This window comes from Saccopteryx bilineata, chromosome 6, assembly GCF_036850765.1.
Source record: "Saccopteryx bilineata isolate mSacBil1 chromosome 6, mSacBil1_pri_phased_curated, whole genome shotgun sequence".
Lineage (NCBI taxonomy): Eukaryota > Metazoa > Chordata > Mammalia > Chiroptera > Emballonuridae > Saccopteryx > Saccopteryx bilineata.
The window spans coordinates 50287006-50304339 of record NC_089495.1 but is presented as its reverse complement, the minus strand read 5'-3'; the positions used below and the strand labels follow the sequence as shown (position 1 = coordinate 50304339).

General features: G+C 40.7%; 1 protein-coding gene across 30 annotated transcripts in view; it reads right to left on the bottom strand.

Annotated features, from left to right (window-relative positions):
• DOCK9 (dedicator of cytokinesis 9) overlaps nucleotides 1-17334 on the bottom strand; it is a 345301-nt gene that overhangs the window by 151744 nt on the left and 176223 nt on the right. For all 30 annotated transcript variants that reach the window (XM_066236469.1, XM_066236475.1, XM_066236493.1 and 27 more), the window contains exons 3-5: nucleotides 6500-6589; nucleotides 2640-2722; nucleotides 459-528 (exon numbers count right to left, since the gene is read on the bottom strand). In XM_066236469.1, coding sequence (XP_066092566.1) covers nucleotides 459-528; nucleotides 2640-2722; nucleotides 6500-6589 — 243 coding nt within the window. The remainder of the gene's footprint in view (nucleotides 1-458; nucleotides 529-2639; nucleotides 2723-6499; nucleotides 6590-17334) is intronic.

The window sequence follows — 17334 nt, the reverse complement described above, 5'->3', positions numbered from 1 at the left end:
TACACTTCCCCAGCCACAATAATTTCTCCAAGAGGAGGGGAAGCAGGGTTATTAAAATCAAAGCTCCTGGATACTACATACTTCATTCAAAGCAATCACTGAAAACCCACCATTTAAAATTTACTGGCTACCAGTTTGTTTTAAGACACCTTGTTGAAAAACAACATAAACTTAAGGTCTAAGTAATCTTGATATCTTTTAAGTACAGCCAAATCCTATCCAGGCCTTTGAAAATGATCTCAGAACAAATAAACAGGCCCAGGAGAACACGCTATGTATGCTAAGTAGTCAAGTTGAAACTGAAACCTTATTTCAATCAAATAACACATTTAAAAAAAATTCTTCCCATTTCAAGAAACATTCCAAACCCTGTTTTGACTAAATGTTGATAATTTCCTAATTAATCTTCTAAATCTGTAAAATAAATCAATTTTTAAATCTGTGAGTAATCATCTTACCTCGTCCTTGTCAACCTCCTCATCAACTTCATAGACATGAACCGGAAGTTTATCCAACTTGGCCACTTTGCTTCAAAAAGAAGAAAAAAACTTGTTTTATAATTACCTCATCCATCAGAGACACTTCATTTCTTCTCCCAGCAGATGAACCAGCATTTAACAGATCCAAAGCTGGCCCACTCAGATAAAGAATAAAAACCATTTTAATGCCATTGCTTTTCAAGTGGAGTCAAGAGAACTCCAAAATCTATGCCAGAAAGATAGCATTGTCTGTTTGGATTTATGTATGTATTTTTATTATTTTTATTTTTTAAAATTATTTTTATTTATTTATTCATTTTAGAGATGAGAGAGAGAGAGACAGAGACAGAGAGGGAGAAGAGGAGGAGGAGCAGGAAGCATCAACTCCCATATGTGCCTTGACCAGGCAAGCCCAGGGTTTTGAACCAGCAACCTCAGCGTTTCCAGGTTGACACTTTATCCACTGCGCCACCACAGGTCAGGCCAGCCCAGGGTTTTGAACCAGCGACCTCAGCGTTCCAGGTCGATGCTTAATCCACTGTGCCACCACCAGTCAGGCTATGTATGTATTTTTAAATGGGAATATTTATTAATAAATAAAGACTTAGTAGAATAATTTTTAATATGAAAGTTAAGAAAGAACATGGAAAAGGAGATTCTCACATTTAAAGCGATTACGAACAACAATCTTTGATGATGGCATTAACAACAGAAAACATGACAATAATAGCAGCTAGCATTTATTAAAATTATTATGTGCTAGGCACTGTGCTGTGTACTTCATGTATTCTGTCCTTTAGATGGGGGGAACCGGTGTTAAGGACAAATCATAGATGAGGAAACTGAGGCTTACAGAGAGCAGAGCAAGTAGATGACGTAGGCATAGAACAGAATCTATGTTCTTAATCACTGTTACAATTTTCCCTCTCATTCTCATCTCAATCAGAAACCCGTCTTAATGCCAAAAAGTGAAATCTGCCAGCAGTATAATTATATCATGTAGTAATATCTCACAGTCTATTCTCTTTTAGCCATGAAAATAGTACCGACAAGATGATCAGTGAAGATGGGTTAATCTGATCAAATGGGAAGAATTTAAAAATCCCCACACGAGTATTGGGTAAACACAGAACTAAGCAGCATAAACATCTGGAGAAGATAATGCTGGAAGGGAGTATTCTGGGTTGAGGTTTAATAGGCACTTGAGAAGCTGGCTAAACACTCCTGAGGAGTGGCTGAACCACACAAACAGAAAAACAAATAGCAAGGTCCACCAAGATTAGTATAAACAAATCAAACCCACAGATGCAACAAACACAAAGAAAAATATATTAATAACATTCAAGTTAAATTTTCATTGGTGAGGGTTGCTTTTTTTTTTTTTTTGAGTTTTGAAGAGTATTATTAAAGGAGGAAATTTATTAAATATGCCAGCCGCATATATCTTATATGGGCAGCAGTCCCAAATCGTGTCGAGGGTTACTTTCGAAACCAATCCATCCTGATTTGCTTTCCATTTTCATAATCAACAACCACAACATTTAAGGGTGAATCATTTTATAATAGATATCTTCTCAAGGTAAGACCTACCTATCCCTGGTTTACTTTACTTACCATTAATCAATCTAAATACACCTACTTTTGGTGTGTATTAAAATGAGTTAATACTTTAAAGGAGGTAAAGAAATTTGGGGTAATGCCTCGTTCTTTGATATACTTTTAACATAAAATTTATTCAATAGAAATAAGAAAAATGTTCATTTATTCAATATAAAATAAACATCAATCTTTTTCTTAAAAATATTATCTTTAAGATAAACACATTGTAGCATACTTCAATACCCTCCTATTTTCTTTGTTTTCTACTTCTCACTAAAAAAATGTCATCTGTTTGTGTTTTATCAGTGGTACCGTGAAAAGAATCACGAATCATAATTAATCCATCTGTTTTTATTACCACCTGCCAATCACAGAGTACTGGGATAAATTCTATTATCAAATGCCTGGTAAACAACCGCTACCCCATATACACATAAACCACCTAGAAATATTTTCTCCAATTACTCTGATTGCATAGACGTTTCATACCTCTCTAAAATTTTAAGTGCAGAGAATTCTCCCTGTGTGAATAACCCCACTTTGGTTTACCCACTTACTCACTTTGGAAGCTGTCGAAACTCTCCTGAGTAATCTTCATATTTATAGTTCACAAGATGCCAGTCAGAGTTATAGGTTTTGATGCACTATTGGCGAAGGATTTAAAAAAATGAAAAAAAGGTATGTGATAACTTTTAGAGAACATTTGGGATAATTCATGAATGCACATTCATACAAACATAAAAAAAATTCTTTCTTCTCAACTGTCTCATGCCTGCAAGTCCACCATCAGAGGCTCTGGAAGGCTTAAGCACCACTGAAACATCACCCTTGGGAGAGGGTCACTTTAAGTTACCCAGAATGAGGATTCATGATCTGAAGGTAGATTACAGGAGACAAACTTCACCTCCTCTTGCTACACTTACATAACAGTGGACAGTTTCTGACTTAAAAGCACTTGGTTCTTAAGAAGTTGTGTGGACTCTACTAGGAAACCAAAGTGAACAGAAAGCGTGAACCCTAAGATGCTTTCCTGATATTTACTAATATTATAATTGGCTCTGTCAGTCAATATTATATAAATTTGCCCTCAGTTGTTCCTTCTATTTATAAGAGACAGAGTGAGGTTATTAGGAGGAAGGATTCCATTTCACAGTGGCACCATGACATCTTCGTGTGGATGTGTGTGTATGTATAGAATACACAAAGTATGAAGCATTCCACTGCTAAAGATTCTAACGGTGACACTAACCTACAGAGACTGACAGACTCAACGGGCCAGCACAATGTCTTTCATTCATCGACCCAGCAAATCCACTGTGTCGTATAAAGAGCCTTAGGATTTTTAAGGCGACATCTGCCAGATCTTCAAATACAAATAACTCAAAATCAAAAGGTGAAATGTCTGATTTAGTTACCATCAGCTTAGTCAAAATAATTTTCTGTGTAATCAACTTGAAAACATAGCTAGATAAATGTATTTTATGTTTTTTCTAGTTGACTTGCCTCTGTAATTAACATCACAAACAAAGTCTTTATTCTGCTTATTTCTTTTCATGTATTTCATAGCCTAAATCCCAAAGGCCTTCTGAGGCAAACTCTCTTTCACCCCAAGTCATAAAAAGAACTATAGTAACATGAACAAGAGCTTGTCTTGTGCCAGCCTCTATGCTAAGCACTTTACTGACAAGGTTGTGAAGAGGAGGTAGTGTAAATTTTTCATGTCATCAGTCAGAAAGGTGAAATAAATACCACAGATGGTTAAGACCCGAGTCAGATGTAGGAGCTAAATAACTTTTAGATTTCCTTGCTATGTAGTTATAAATGTTTTTAAATACTATTTTATTCTCATAAATGCTTACCAACTTTTTTCAAAAGCATTTTCACATTTAGAACATCAGACATCCATACTCAAAATCACATTCCAAAACCAGTATGATTTGAGAATTATCCTTAGGGCTGGATTTTCCCACTACTGTCTGTAGGTCTATTACCATAGCTAAGTCAAGCCTGACTGTGTCTGACAAGGTCTTGTGGCCGTGCCCCTATTCTCTTTGTTCTGGAAGCCAAATCAGAGAGCAGCCCTCAGGGCCACCTGGTTTTTCATCAGCACGGCCACTAGAGTTGTGCCACCGAAATCTCCTGCAGATCATTACAACCATTCTGAAACATAAAATGTACCTAATTAAAAAATAAAGACATACATAATTATGTGTATTTATGTATGAATGGAATACCTGAGTGCTCAGATTTTTAATACCTTAGGTAAAGCTAGAAAGAAACATAACTGAAGAAACATATTAGCCAGGTTAAGTAGCCAGAGGATCATTCATTTAATAAGCCGCTGTTGGCTGCCCACATAGCAGGCATCTACTAAATTCCAAGGTACAAACACAGAATAAGGCAACTAACCCCCATCCCTCTGGGGATTTAGAAAGTCTAGGAGACAATGGGTTCAACCAGAAATCGGTCTCTAGAGAACTATTGTCTCTGAAAGCACAGGGATCTGACTGATTTCATGAATGACCTTTCAAACTTGTGAAATTCAATAATATTTTGAAGTTATACTGAAAGGTTTTTGAAGTTGTTTTTTAAAAAGCCATTAGGTCATTCTCCTCTGGACAAGAGGATGAAGAGGAAGTGCTGTTCCACTCCACCCTCGTGGAAGGGTCCCAAGAGGGTTTCGTATGTTGGCTCTGGCAGTCTAGGATGGAGATGCTATTGCTCAACCTTCAGTGATTAAAGAACTTAATGGAGAGTTGCCCTTCAAAAACTGTATTTTTTTAAGCAATTAGGGAAATTGAAGTAATAATGAATAATTTTGCTATATGCTCTAAAACAGGAATCAACAAACTTTTCCTGCAAATGTCCAGAGGGTAAATATTTTCAGCTTTGAGGGCCATACTGCCCTTGTTGCAGCCACTCAACTCTGAGCTGTGATGTAAAAGCAATGTAAAGCAGCCATAGGCAGTTCATAGACAACTGTGCTGCAATAAAACTTTATTTATAAAACCTGGCCGCAGGCTAGGTTTCGCCGGTAGGTCACAAGTTGCTTACATCCCGTTTTAAAATAAACATTTGAGATTATATAAACATAACCTGGCTGCATTTGTCTACAATTAATTTTCCTAATATAGTAACAAAGGACATAAAATAAGAAGTAACCTTTTCAGAAAGATGAGCAAACATACTTTAAAAAATTTAAATACACATATAATTTTTTAAAAACCTCAGTGGAAACTAACTCTTTTTATTTTAATTGGTCTTCTGTTATAAAAAACATAACTTCCTTAGCATGGTGGGCAGATTTATCAATGGACATCTAGAAAATGGGGATAAAAATCCACTATTTTTAAACAGAGAAGCACTTTAAGAAACTAAGTTAAAACAGCTAATTAGTTCATCCTACCTAAAATTACCTGCAGGAAGAAACAAATACCCCACGGGGTGGAGCAGGGAGGGATGGCTGGGGGGGGGGGCAGGGCACGGGGGGGGGGGGCAGCAAAGAAACAAATGCAGTAACCTGTCTCCTCTTGACGACCGTTATCTGTACGTTCAAACAAGACTAACGGTAGTCCTACATCGACCAGGGATCCTCGGGCTCAGCTCAGTTTCACTCGGCACTTCATAATTACTGAACTAGTCTTGAAAATAAGTTCCAACTACAAACATGTAAATAAAGTAAATGAAAACATAAATATGTGTGCCGAGTCTCCATTAAAAAAATATCAGTAACAAGACCTCTGACATTACAGCCATGAGTCCGTTTATCAGTTGCCCTTTATAAGTTCTGCTGCAGAATTTCATGTTTTGTCGTCAAGAAATGACCCCCAGGCCCTGGCCGGTTGGCTCAGTGGTAGAGCGTCGGCCTGGCATATAGGAGTCCTGGGTTCGATTCCCGGCCAGGGTACACAGGAGAAGCGCCCATCTGCTTCTCCACCCCTCCCCCTCTCCTTCCTCTCTGTCTCTTTCTTCCCCTCCTGCAGCCGAGGCTCCATTGGAGCAAAGATGGCCCAGGCACTGAGGATGGCTCTGTGGCCTCTGCCTCAGGCGCTTGAATGGTTCTGGATGCAACAGAGGGATGCCCCAGATGGGCAGAGCATCGCCCCTGGTGGGCATGCCGGGTGGATCCCGGTCCGGCGCATGCGGGAGTCTGTCTGATTGCTTTTCCGTTTCCAGCTTCGGAAAAGTGCAAAAGAAAAGGAAAAAAAAAAAAAAAGAAATTACCCCCGTTGAGAGTTCTAAGTTTCAGGTTCTGAAAACCTCATGTTATTCTCTGATTTTAACTTCCATTTAAAAAATATATAATTACCTCTCTGACACTTTCTTGAAAATATCATTAAAGCTTAAAGAAAAGGGGGGGAGGCGTTAGGAAAAAGTGACTTTAAAATGTCATGTAAATGAATGTAGAAGAAACACGTTACCTCTGTCACAAACAAGCTCTGTGCTTCCTCCTGTGCGTGGGCGGGAACTGTGGAGCATCTGTACCGGCCCTGTCGTCTCAGAATGGCAGTCTGTGAAGGGAAGCACCAGGCAAGGACTTGGTTAAGCGAAGAAGGGGCCGGCCTCCAAGTACAGCAGGGTCTGGCATGGACAGTTACTTCAGTCTCTACTCGCCTGTGTAGCTTCCCCCTTCCTCCACAGGTCACGCATAGCACTTATTACTTAACACCCTCGAGTTCAAAAGTCATGCAGGGCGATGACTCCTGCTTCTTTCTGGATCAGGGACCCAATGACCCCTCCAGGGTGCCTTTCGGCCACACCCAGGCATCCCAGGTACTTGATCTAGTCCTATCGTATTGCTTTTTTACTTGCCTTGACTTTTTTATTGTGGCAAAATAAATATAACATAAAATTTACATCTTTCATCATTTTAAGTGTACAGTTTAGTGTCATAACATTGACACTGCTGTGCAACTATCATCACCATCCATCTCTTAGTTGTCTTTATGTCTGCTGTTGTCACTGCTACATCTCCAGTGCCTAAGAGCAAGGTAATCAGACAGGTAGAAAGTCCTTAATATCTGCTGACTGAATCCTTGAACTGTGAATTCTATCTCCCCCTCCTATGAACTTAAGAACTATTCTTGTCCTGGACGGTTGGCTCAGTGGTAGTGTCGGCCTGAAGTATAGAAGTCCTGGGTTCAATTCCCAGTCGAGGTACACAAGAGAAGCAACGATCTGCTTCTCCATCACTCCCCCTCCCACTTCTCTCTCTCTCTTCTCCTCCTGTTGCCATGGCTCAGTTGGTTCTAGTGTGTTGGCCCCGGTGCTGAGGATGGCTCCATGGAGCCTCTGCCTCAAGCGCTGAAAACAGATCAGTTGCAAACAGCCTCGGATGGGCAGAGCATCGGCCCCAGATGGGGGTTGCCAGCTGGATCTTGGTTGGGGCCCATGCAGGAGTCTGTCTCTGTATCTCCCCTCCTCTCATTTAGAAAAAACCCAAAAACTATTCTTGTTTCATGAGGCTTAACTGCTTATGTTAAATAATAAAGTGCCTCATGACTTTAGACAGAAGCAATTAACATTGTTTGAGAGGTTAAGTAATGTCAATAAGGAGTATACGAGGCCTCAGGACTCAGGAAAGAATGTTCTGGATTTTTTCTCCCATGAACTATAATGCTTGGAACTATTAACAGATCACAAAACAGCATGCATGAAAACATTTTGCTAGCAGAATCTATCCTGTTGGCTCTTCGTGGCTAATGACTGAGCGGGGACCAGCTAGCACCTAACTCGGCTGTTTCTCTTCTTCCTTTGGGTCAAATTTGTGACCCCTCCCCTTTGCAGCACAGGTGGAGAACTCCAGGGCACATATTGTATGTATAACTTAATTTTATTTCCTGCCCGCATTTTCTCTGTGTAGTGTCTACTTCACCTCTTTGTACTGTGTCCATCTTTAAAATTAATCTTACCTCCTATTTTTAGAATAAGACTTCCTTACTCTAAAGGAAGGAAAGTAAGGAACTCTATTTTCCACTAAAGTCCTTCACAGAAGAAATATTAATTCATTCAGCTTCCAAGAGGGCTTTTAAAACCCCGGTGTCTTGGTTTCTTTGCAAATATCACAAACAAAGGGTGACTCTTACTACACAGCTGTTCCCATGAAATGCCATAGAGCTATGTGACAGTAAGTATTGCAGAGGCACACTACATTCAAAAAGCTTCAAAGTAACGTATCAATTATAGAGATTGTCAAAACTGTTAAGAATCGGGTGTAATATTAGCAAAGGGGAACTGCTTGAAAAATTGCATACGCTTTTTAATATGTCCACTTATTGTGTCCTTATCTTGATTATTTGAGTCTAACAAGATGTTTGAAACTATAATGATTATATTTTTTAAATGTTCAGGAAATGGCTCAGGTTAAGAAATAGGACTACTGGGAATCATTTCCAGTCCATTTCCCATCACAAGACCAGGAAAAGAGAAAATGTATTACAAAATTTCCCCACTGAATTACCAACTCAAGAAACTTTAATTATGTGACATTTTTCTAAGTTCTCCTTAAAGGTGAGAAAAAGAAGAGGAAATGAATCTTTTTTATTCTTGTGGATCAAAGTGCCAGTATGCTCTCACTTTAAAAAGGAAAAACAAAAATCATTAGACTTGACCTTTAACAAATAAGAGAGCACTAAACATAATTAAATCTGTCATCCACGTGTTTACTACCACCTAGAATAACAGAATACTACTTTTGACTCCATTACTGATCCAGTCCTAACTATGATTTTGATAAACCTGTTTGGTCAGCTGTTTTCTGACCACAAGGAGCCCCTTAGTTTCCCCCAAGATTTCATCCAAATAAACTTAGTGCAGTTCTTTAAAACCAGTCACTTAAATATGCTTCTTTAGCATGTAGTAGCTTAAATGTTATTTTTATGTATATTTCTTTTTGTACACACCTTCTTTAGATGCTTACTGTCCTTCCCTAAATGCACCTGCTGTTCCTTGCACCTAATGGTGGAGTCTATTTTCCCTCCCCTTGAATCTGGGATGCTTCCACTGATAAAATGAGGTACAGTGACATGCCAGTTTCAAACCCAGCCTTTAGGAGAACTGGCAGCCTCTGCTTCTTCTTTCTTGGAAGACAACCAGCACATTAAAAGATCTACTACCTTGAGACCATCATGCTGTGAAGAAAGCCCAGCTAGCCATATGGAGAGGCCATATATAGAAAGATGCCCATCAGCACTCAGCTGGTTTCAGCCATCCTGGCTGAAGTGCCTCGATGTGAGTGAAGAAGTCAGAACTACCCTGCTTTAGACTCAACCATATTTCAGAATTATGAAAAACAATAAATGATTTTTTTACTAGGCTTTGGGGTGATTTGTTATTCATCAATAAATAATTAACAAGACTATAAGAGACTAGGAAAATCTCCTAATTAAAGTACTGGAGAATATTTTCATTTTCATGAAAATGTCTTTCAAACGCTAATCACAGTATAGCCTTGAGGACGAAGCATTCAGGGGGATACACTAAGCTGCAAGCTGGTTTCCACACTCACCCTATTCAGTCAGTGTCTTAAGAGGTCAAGTAAGAGAAAAATGTCTGTTGACCTTGAGAACAAACTTTAGTGGCTTCTCTTCCTAAAGAATAGTCTACTGATCACTTAAGGGCTCAGTATAAATATCACTCCATCCATCTGTCCATTCCTCCCCCCCACTTCCACCCTCTATTAGGTCCCTACTTTCTACTAACAGACACTGGACTAGCATTGGAGACACAATGCTAAGCAAAATATGGTTCTTACAGTGTTTTCAGCCTGATGACAGAGGAAGAGGAGTTATCAGAGTGTGATAAGTACTACAGAGGGGTATGAGAGAAAAGAGCACAGGCACACAAGCTGGTACGAGCGGAAAGATTAGAGGAGTCCAAATCCGACAGGGAGAAGAGGAGGACATCAAGAAGACGTGTACTGAGACAAAGACGCTTAAGCTAAATTGTACAAGTACTGAATACATTCAGAACTTGGAGATAACGTTACCCTTGGAAAGTTAAAAGGGCAAAATAAAGACATAATAAGATTAGCGCTTTGCACACACACAAAAAAAGCAAACCTATTAAAACCTAGAACTGAAAATATAGTCTACGTCAAAGGAAAAAATTCCTAGAACTCTAATTAAATTTCAATTAAACAACACTAAATCCCATCCACCCACAGGCTAGTCAATGGTTTTAATTCACCTGGAGAAAAAAATGGGCCAACAGAAAAATAAAGGCTTGCATGACCAGAGCTCTTTTCTCAGTATCTTTGAAAGGAAAGGCTGGGACCCATCAGTTGGGGACCCACTGGGGGACTACTGAACTTGGAAACTACCAGACTTGGCACTAATAAGTCACCAATGGTGGGATTCACCCCGATAACTGGTTTGGCAGAACCGATAACTAATTTTCTGTTGAGTTGCGCAAACCATTGTTAAAATAGCACTTGTGATCAGAGTTCTCTCTAAGGTGGGTGCCTGGGCAGCCGCCCAATGTGGAAATCACAAACTTATATTCCTTACTCTTTTTTAATGTTCATCTGTGCAACCATGAATTCTAAGCACCCATAGTAATGTTCATTCTGTCCATAGGTGAAAAAAATTGATGGAACTATGCTTGCAATATTTATTTCTTCATTTCATAAAACTCATTATATCTCTGATGAAATACTACATTTTAATTCCTTCGTGTTTGTTACCTCAATAAAAAAACATATAACGTAAGAAGTGCCAAACAACCAGGGGGTGACAAGTTGTCACTGGAAATATCTTAAATAACAGTTTTATTGTTATTTTGTCAGATATTATTTAATATTTTTCATTAATATTTTTAAACTCTTTCTTATAACAATCTAGTTTTGTGTAACTTTTATTTTTATTATTTATGTATTAAATGCATAAAATAATAAACTACCTTTTGGTATATTGTTTTTTCTTATACTTAAAACAGTCATTAGGGCAGAGAACTGGTTGTTAAATTATTTGAATCCCATCACTGGAGTCACCCTTTACCACCACCAGTTGCCAAGGTCTTCCCACTCACTCACTGCCTTTGCTCTGACTCCAGCCTCAACAATCCACTTGTTTATAATGGCCCCAATTAGACTTTGTTAATTAGAGAGAACACACAGCCAACGAATGTATCCTGACCAGCTTATTAATTCTAGTTCTGAACGCACATTATTAAATGGCATCCTGGTTTATTCTCTCATGGAATTGGCTATCACAGGTCAGTTCCCCTGAACCCAAATAACTGGTTCTATTGACCAAACCCCAGTCCCTGGGCTTGCACAGCAGAGATCTGATCCCAGACCTTGATAACCTTACAAACCACGCCCCTTGAAGCCCTCTGACAGCGCGTGTCTGACTGCTTGTCAGTCTGACTCCATTATCCAAAAGGCTTCTGCAGGCTTGTCCTCCTCTGCCCCACCAGACTGTGGATTCCCTTGAGGGCAGGAGATGTTATCTTTCTGTTTGTATCTGTGCCAAATACTTAATAAATGAATAACTAAAACAGACAAGGGAGGTAGAAATAGGAACCTACCACTAAGCATCTACTACTTGCATATGTCCCCCCCCCATTATTACAAAAGTTTTCTGGTCCATTATAGAAATTGACAAGGGAAGGCTACATCATAAATGAATGCTCTATTTTAGTTTCTCCATAGATTTTATGTATTTAAGTCATATTTGGGTAATAGTCAACTGTATGCCACATCACTTCACATTAAATGTCTGTTGTTTTATTTATCTGGCTTATAATAGAGTTCAAATCAATACCACGTGATATACCCAATGAACATTAAAGCCTTTCTAAAAATTAGCTTAATTTTCTTTTTCACAGTTGTGGTATTCTTTTTCTACTTTTCTATCAGTTAAAGTCATGTTTCCGGCCCTGGCTGGTTGGCTCAGTGGTACAGTGTCGGCCTGGCGTGCAGGGAACCCGGGTTCGATTCCCGGCCAGGGCACATAGGAGAAGCGCCCATCTGCTTCTTCACCCCTACCCCCTCCTTCCTCTCTGTCTCTCTCTTCCCCTCCCGCAGCCAAGGCTCCATTGGAGCAAAGATGGCCCAGGCGCTGGGGATGGCTCCTTGGCCTCTGCCCCAGGTGCTCGAGTGGCTCTGGTTGCGCGGCAGAGCAACGCCCCGGAGGGGCAGAGCATCGCCCCCTGGTGGGAGTCTGTCTGACTGTCTCTCCCCGTTTCCAGCTTCAGAAAAATACAAAAAAAAAAAGTCATGTTTCTACTAAAAGATTGGTCTGTGTCCACTTTATATAAATCAATATCAAGATTGGACATTCCATAAAATTTAGTCCCATTTTTATGTTTGGAAATAAATTATTTCCATTCTACTAAGAAAGCTTAGTAGCTTCTAAGTAACATCTTACTCTTGCAAGGCTGAGGGGGAAAACATTTCATGTTATGAAATGTGATAAGACCTGAAAATTATATCTAAACATAGCTAGCATCTCACACAACCCCTGGGATATAAATCTCACAGCACAAAACAATTTAAAATTAAAAGCCCTCTTCTAGCTACTATAATGGTCTAAAAAATAGTCTGGTTTTGGTCAGTATCATTATTTAGGTTAAACAGTGGTAGTCTTTGACAAACAGAAATCCTTAATTACTTTGGCCAAGTATAGGCAGGAGTCTTATGAAGAGTTTCACAAAATTATAGGAGTAATTGAAAAGAAAAAACAGACTACTAAAGAAGAGAAAGGGGTGAAGGCCCCTCCCAAAGGGCTTATATAATGATGTGCAAACACCTGAGAGTCCTGGGTAAGTCTGTGAGACTTTTTTCCCCCTAAAGGAATGAGTTTTGAAGAGTTGTCCGCTCAGACCGGAATATAAAGAGTAAAATTTACAACGATCTGCAAACCTAGTTTGGAATAACAGATTTCAAATAGATCCCCCCCTTTTTTTTTAACTTTAAAAATTTTACTTTCTTTTGGTTCAAATGACTGCCTCCAAAAACTGAAACCATTTGATTGGCTATGAGCCATGTCTGGACGCTTGGCCCAGAGAGGCAGAGCCAAGGGCCATCTAGAGGGAACAGACAGAAGTGCCAGGTCTCTGCACCTCGGGCCAACGCTGGGGCTACAGGCCTCTCCTGCCCCTCTTCTTCATGCCATTCTCTTCCCTAACGGCCTGCCACAACCCTGTTTCTTCAGCTTCAACTTGGAATCCCTCTCTGACGAAATCCCTGACCACAACCTGGTCAGGGCTCTGTCGTCCTTCCATTAATGCTGGCCAGCAAGTTACCTTGAGCCCACCGAGGCTGGGATATGGAGGAGCTCGTGTTTCCAACCACAAGCAACGTGAAACGATAACTTCATTAAACTTCCCAGGAAGAATCTGAGAAGTGATATAGGAAAAGAGGTTTGAATTGAGAGCTAGGAAACCTGAGTTCTCATCTGAGATCTGCCTCGAATTAGCTGTGTGATCTTGAGGGAAAGCTCTAACTTTCCACATCCATAAAATAGAGTTTTTGTTTGTTTGTTTGTTTTTAAAAGAATTTCGGTTTTTCTTTACGGTTTAAAAATTTCACAGTTCTGCCTGACCAGGCAGTGGTGCAGTGGATAGAGCATCGATCGGCCTGGGATGCAGAGGTCTCAGGTTCAAAACTCCGAGGTCACCAGCTTGAGGCCCAAGGTCGCTGGCTTGAGCAAGGGGTCACTGTCTCTGCTCGAACTGCCCCCACCCCCCATCTCTCCCAACAAAGCTCCTATGAGAAAGCAATCAATGAACAACTAAGGAGCCACAGTGAAGAACTGATGCTTCTCATCTCTCTCCCTCCTGTCTGTTCCCCTCATCACTCTCTCTCTCTTGCACATGTGCACGTGCTAAAAAAAGAAATGAAATTTCCACAATTCTGTGAACATGGAATTTTAAGTCTGTCTCTCTCAAATGATTTATGTGAGCGCTATGAATTGCTTAGTGAGACACTAAAACATAAAAGATGTCCAGAAAAAAAATTAATAATAGTGTATCTGCTTTCATTTATAGTCCCCCTCACTGTTTTGTTTAGTTTTAACGAAAGGATTTGTCAGATTAAAAAGAGGGAAGATTCACTAGGCAGACTTAAATAAATAGAGGCGTGAGTATTAATAAAGACAAGCTTTTGTGTCATTGTTTCTTTATTTTTCTAACCCTCTCAACTCATATGGCACTGGATTCTTTTATTAATCATTTTACAATAGGCATCAAATTGTAACAAAAGAGCCCTCTTAATTCCTGGTGGGAAGAATGCATATCCACTGGGTGTTTAAAATATCTTATTTTATAGGGTTTTAATTAAGAGACTGAAACAATGGCCTACCTTTTCCTAGGACCACACGAACAATGAGCTAAAGACAATATTCCAGAGAAGTGGGTGGGCTGCAACCGGAGCCAGCTGTGTGGACCCACCACAGACTGTCTCCCCATCTCTCCTGTCCAAAGGAGCACAGGGCTGGGAGTGTTCTGCCTCAGACAGAAGAACAAACATCATAGGCATCCCAGAAGGGAGTGCAGGCATTGAAACAGGGAGAGACAGCTCCTAGGGTGTCCTAAACAGAACGGAGTCAGATGGAGAAAGAGGATTCTCTGCTCACCAGTCAGTAGCCCCATGGGAAATCCCCTAGATACCTGCTGTTTTACCTCTAAGGTGCAGACAGCCTGACAACAGAAGAAGAGGGTCCAAGAGCCATTCTACCGACCTGCGAGACAGAGAAGCCCACCAGATCTCAGAGCCTGGTCAACTCCAATCTACTCTTAGGCTAAAACGCAGACTATCTTTGCTTAGCGGTCAACCCCTCCTGTTTGTAATTCCATATAACACAGTGTAGTTGTGTTTATTTTTGTTTAATTTATTTAATAGAATTATCCCTTAAAACCTTTGACAGCCCTAAGCATTTGTCAGAGAGCCCTTTGATCCGCCAGAAGAGCAACTAACTCTGCAGTGGGGACAAGAGGGGCCAGCGCTCGTGAAGGGAGGGAAGAGGATGCGGCCAGAAATGCACGCCCAGGGGGTCCATATAAAACCCAGAGCTCTTAAGGCGGGCTTCCCTCAGGCCCAGCCCATCTCCCTCACCAAAGGTTAAGCTCTGAGTGGAATTTTTCCTGTGCTCAACTGGGCCAAGCGGATCGTGTCCGCCTCAATGTTCTAAAGTCATCTCAGATTTTCAACTACTCCCTGCTAGAGATGGCTCCCAACACCTCCTTCCTTTCGTCTCTAAATCTGAGCCAAGTCGCAGTGCCTTCAGTGTCAGTGGGGTTAGGTGTCTCTGATGACTGCTGGACACAACCCCTTGACCGCATGCATCTGCCTGTACATTAAATATTTTGTATCGAGGGCAGTATTAAACATTACTGTTAGACACTCTGGGAGCTTTGCTGCAACTTACTGAGCACAGCAGTAATGAACCCTTCCAAATATCTGGCAGATGCATTTGTTTCAGAGCTGATGACTTGCTTTCAAGAGGATTCAGTCCCACATTAGGCTGGAAATTGCAATCCACACAGAGCGTTCCAAGTCTCATTATGAGACCATATCGTGGTGGCTGACCCATATGTTCTACAAGATCAGACAATTCCATTATCAGGCAAACATTTTCCTGAGAATTTTCAATGTTTAATTCTCTAATAATTAAGAAAATGGACCAAGCATAGGACAAAACGAGGGTCTGGAGAAGAAATTCTATTTAGGTTTCGGCAGGTGTGTGTGTGTGTGTGTGTGTGTGTAATTTAAAAACAAAACAAACCAAAAAACTCCCAAGGAACTAATTAAAACCTCACAAGGCCCAAGCATGATTATGCATAGAGAAATGCAAATCTCTCTACCGCTTTCTAACGGCTCCTCTTCATTAGCTCCTGCATGGCCCCAAAGCTTCCATCTTGAACCGCCTTTCTCTGTTCACTCAACAGTGTCATTCTGTGAGATCCACGCCTCTCCTTGCTCTGCATCCCTGTGACAACACACAGAACGAAGGTGCTCTCATAGGAGCCTTGGGGCAGCACCCTCCCTCATTGCTGTGCCCGGCTCCCCTCTACCAGCCCTGTATCTGTCCTCTGCACAGCTGCCGCTCATGTTTCTAAAACTCTGATCTGGTAGCATCATGTCTCCGGTGAAATTCCTTCAATGACTCCTTCCTGCCACCAGAACACAATCCAAACATCTCAGCAAGACTTAAGACCTTCCAAGACCAGCCATACTAACCTTGCTTGCCTCTTCTCCTCCCTTCTCCAACCCTTCAGCACATGGTGTACTCCTGATGTCCTAATGCACCAACCCGTGCCCAGCTGCCGGGCTGCTCTCACCAACCTCAGGGCTCCTGCAGCACACTGCCCTCAAGTAGGATGGGTGCCATTCTGCTGCATCACTAAGAAACCTTCCTGTACCTCCTGTTAGACTTGAGAACCTCCAATTATACTATTAATCTTTGCTTCTTCAACACCTGGCATAACATCTGGCATGACATAAATGCTGGTTGAGTAAACGGACAGTTGGGGTTTTTTAAGTGGATATTGTTCCATTAGTTGTGAGATCACTTCAGGTTTCAAATGAGACAGGGTTTCAGCAACTGATGAGACATCAGGGAGCTTCTATAACTGCGTCAGAAGTTCTCTGTGTCCTATTTCCTAAAATGGCATATACATTTATAACTTTCCGTAGACCTTTAAGAGTCATAAAAATTGTATTCTGCTACCTTTTTGAACCTACCAATTATATATACATTATAATTGTCTATTCAAATGCAGTAAACTATTACTAAATAAATTCAATGTTCAAAACCCTTAATGACCAAACTCATTAACTAAGTTCAGTTTTAAAAAAGATTACTTTTTGTTTACGTTTGGTATTACAAAGAAGCTTGTTCATTGTTCATAATCACTTCTTAAGTACCACTGCACAAGTAGGGGGGAGGGGGGACACCATGACGACAGTAAACCTGGAGTGGCCTTGTGGTCATTTGGGGGACAAGTGGCAGGTCTAGCTTCAGCATTAATTAGTAAGGGGCTCAGCCTGTTCCAGGTTACATGGCTTTGCAATTAAAGACTGCCATCCTCAAACACACAGCAACGTGACCCAGAGAAGAGGAAGAAGGCCGCAGTAGAAGTCCTAGCCCCCCGGCTCCCTCCCTGCAACTGAAGGCCAGCAGCGCGGCACACAGAGAACTATACCCAATGGAGGGATCTCTGGATTCCCACCCATCTGTGAGAAGCCAAATTTTAGGACAAATGTTGCCTCTGAATTACTGATTAAGAAAGGTGAATTTCAGGAGGGTTTACT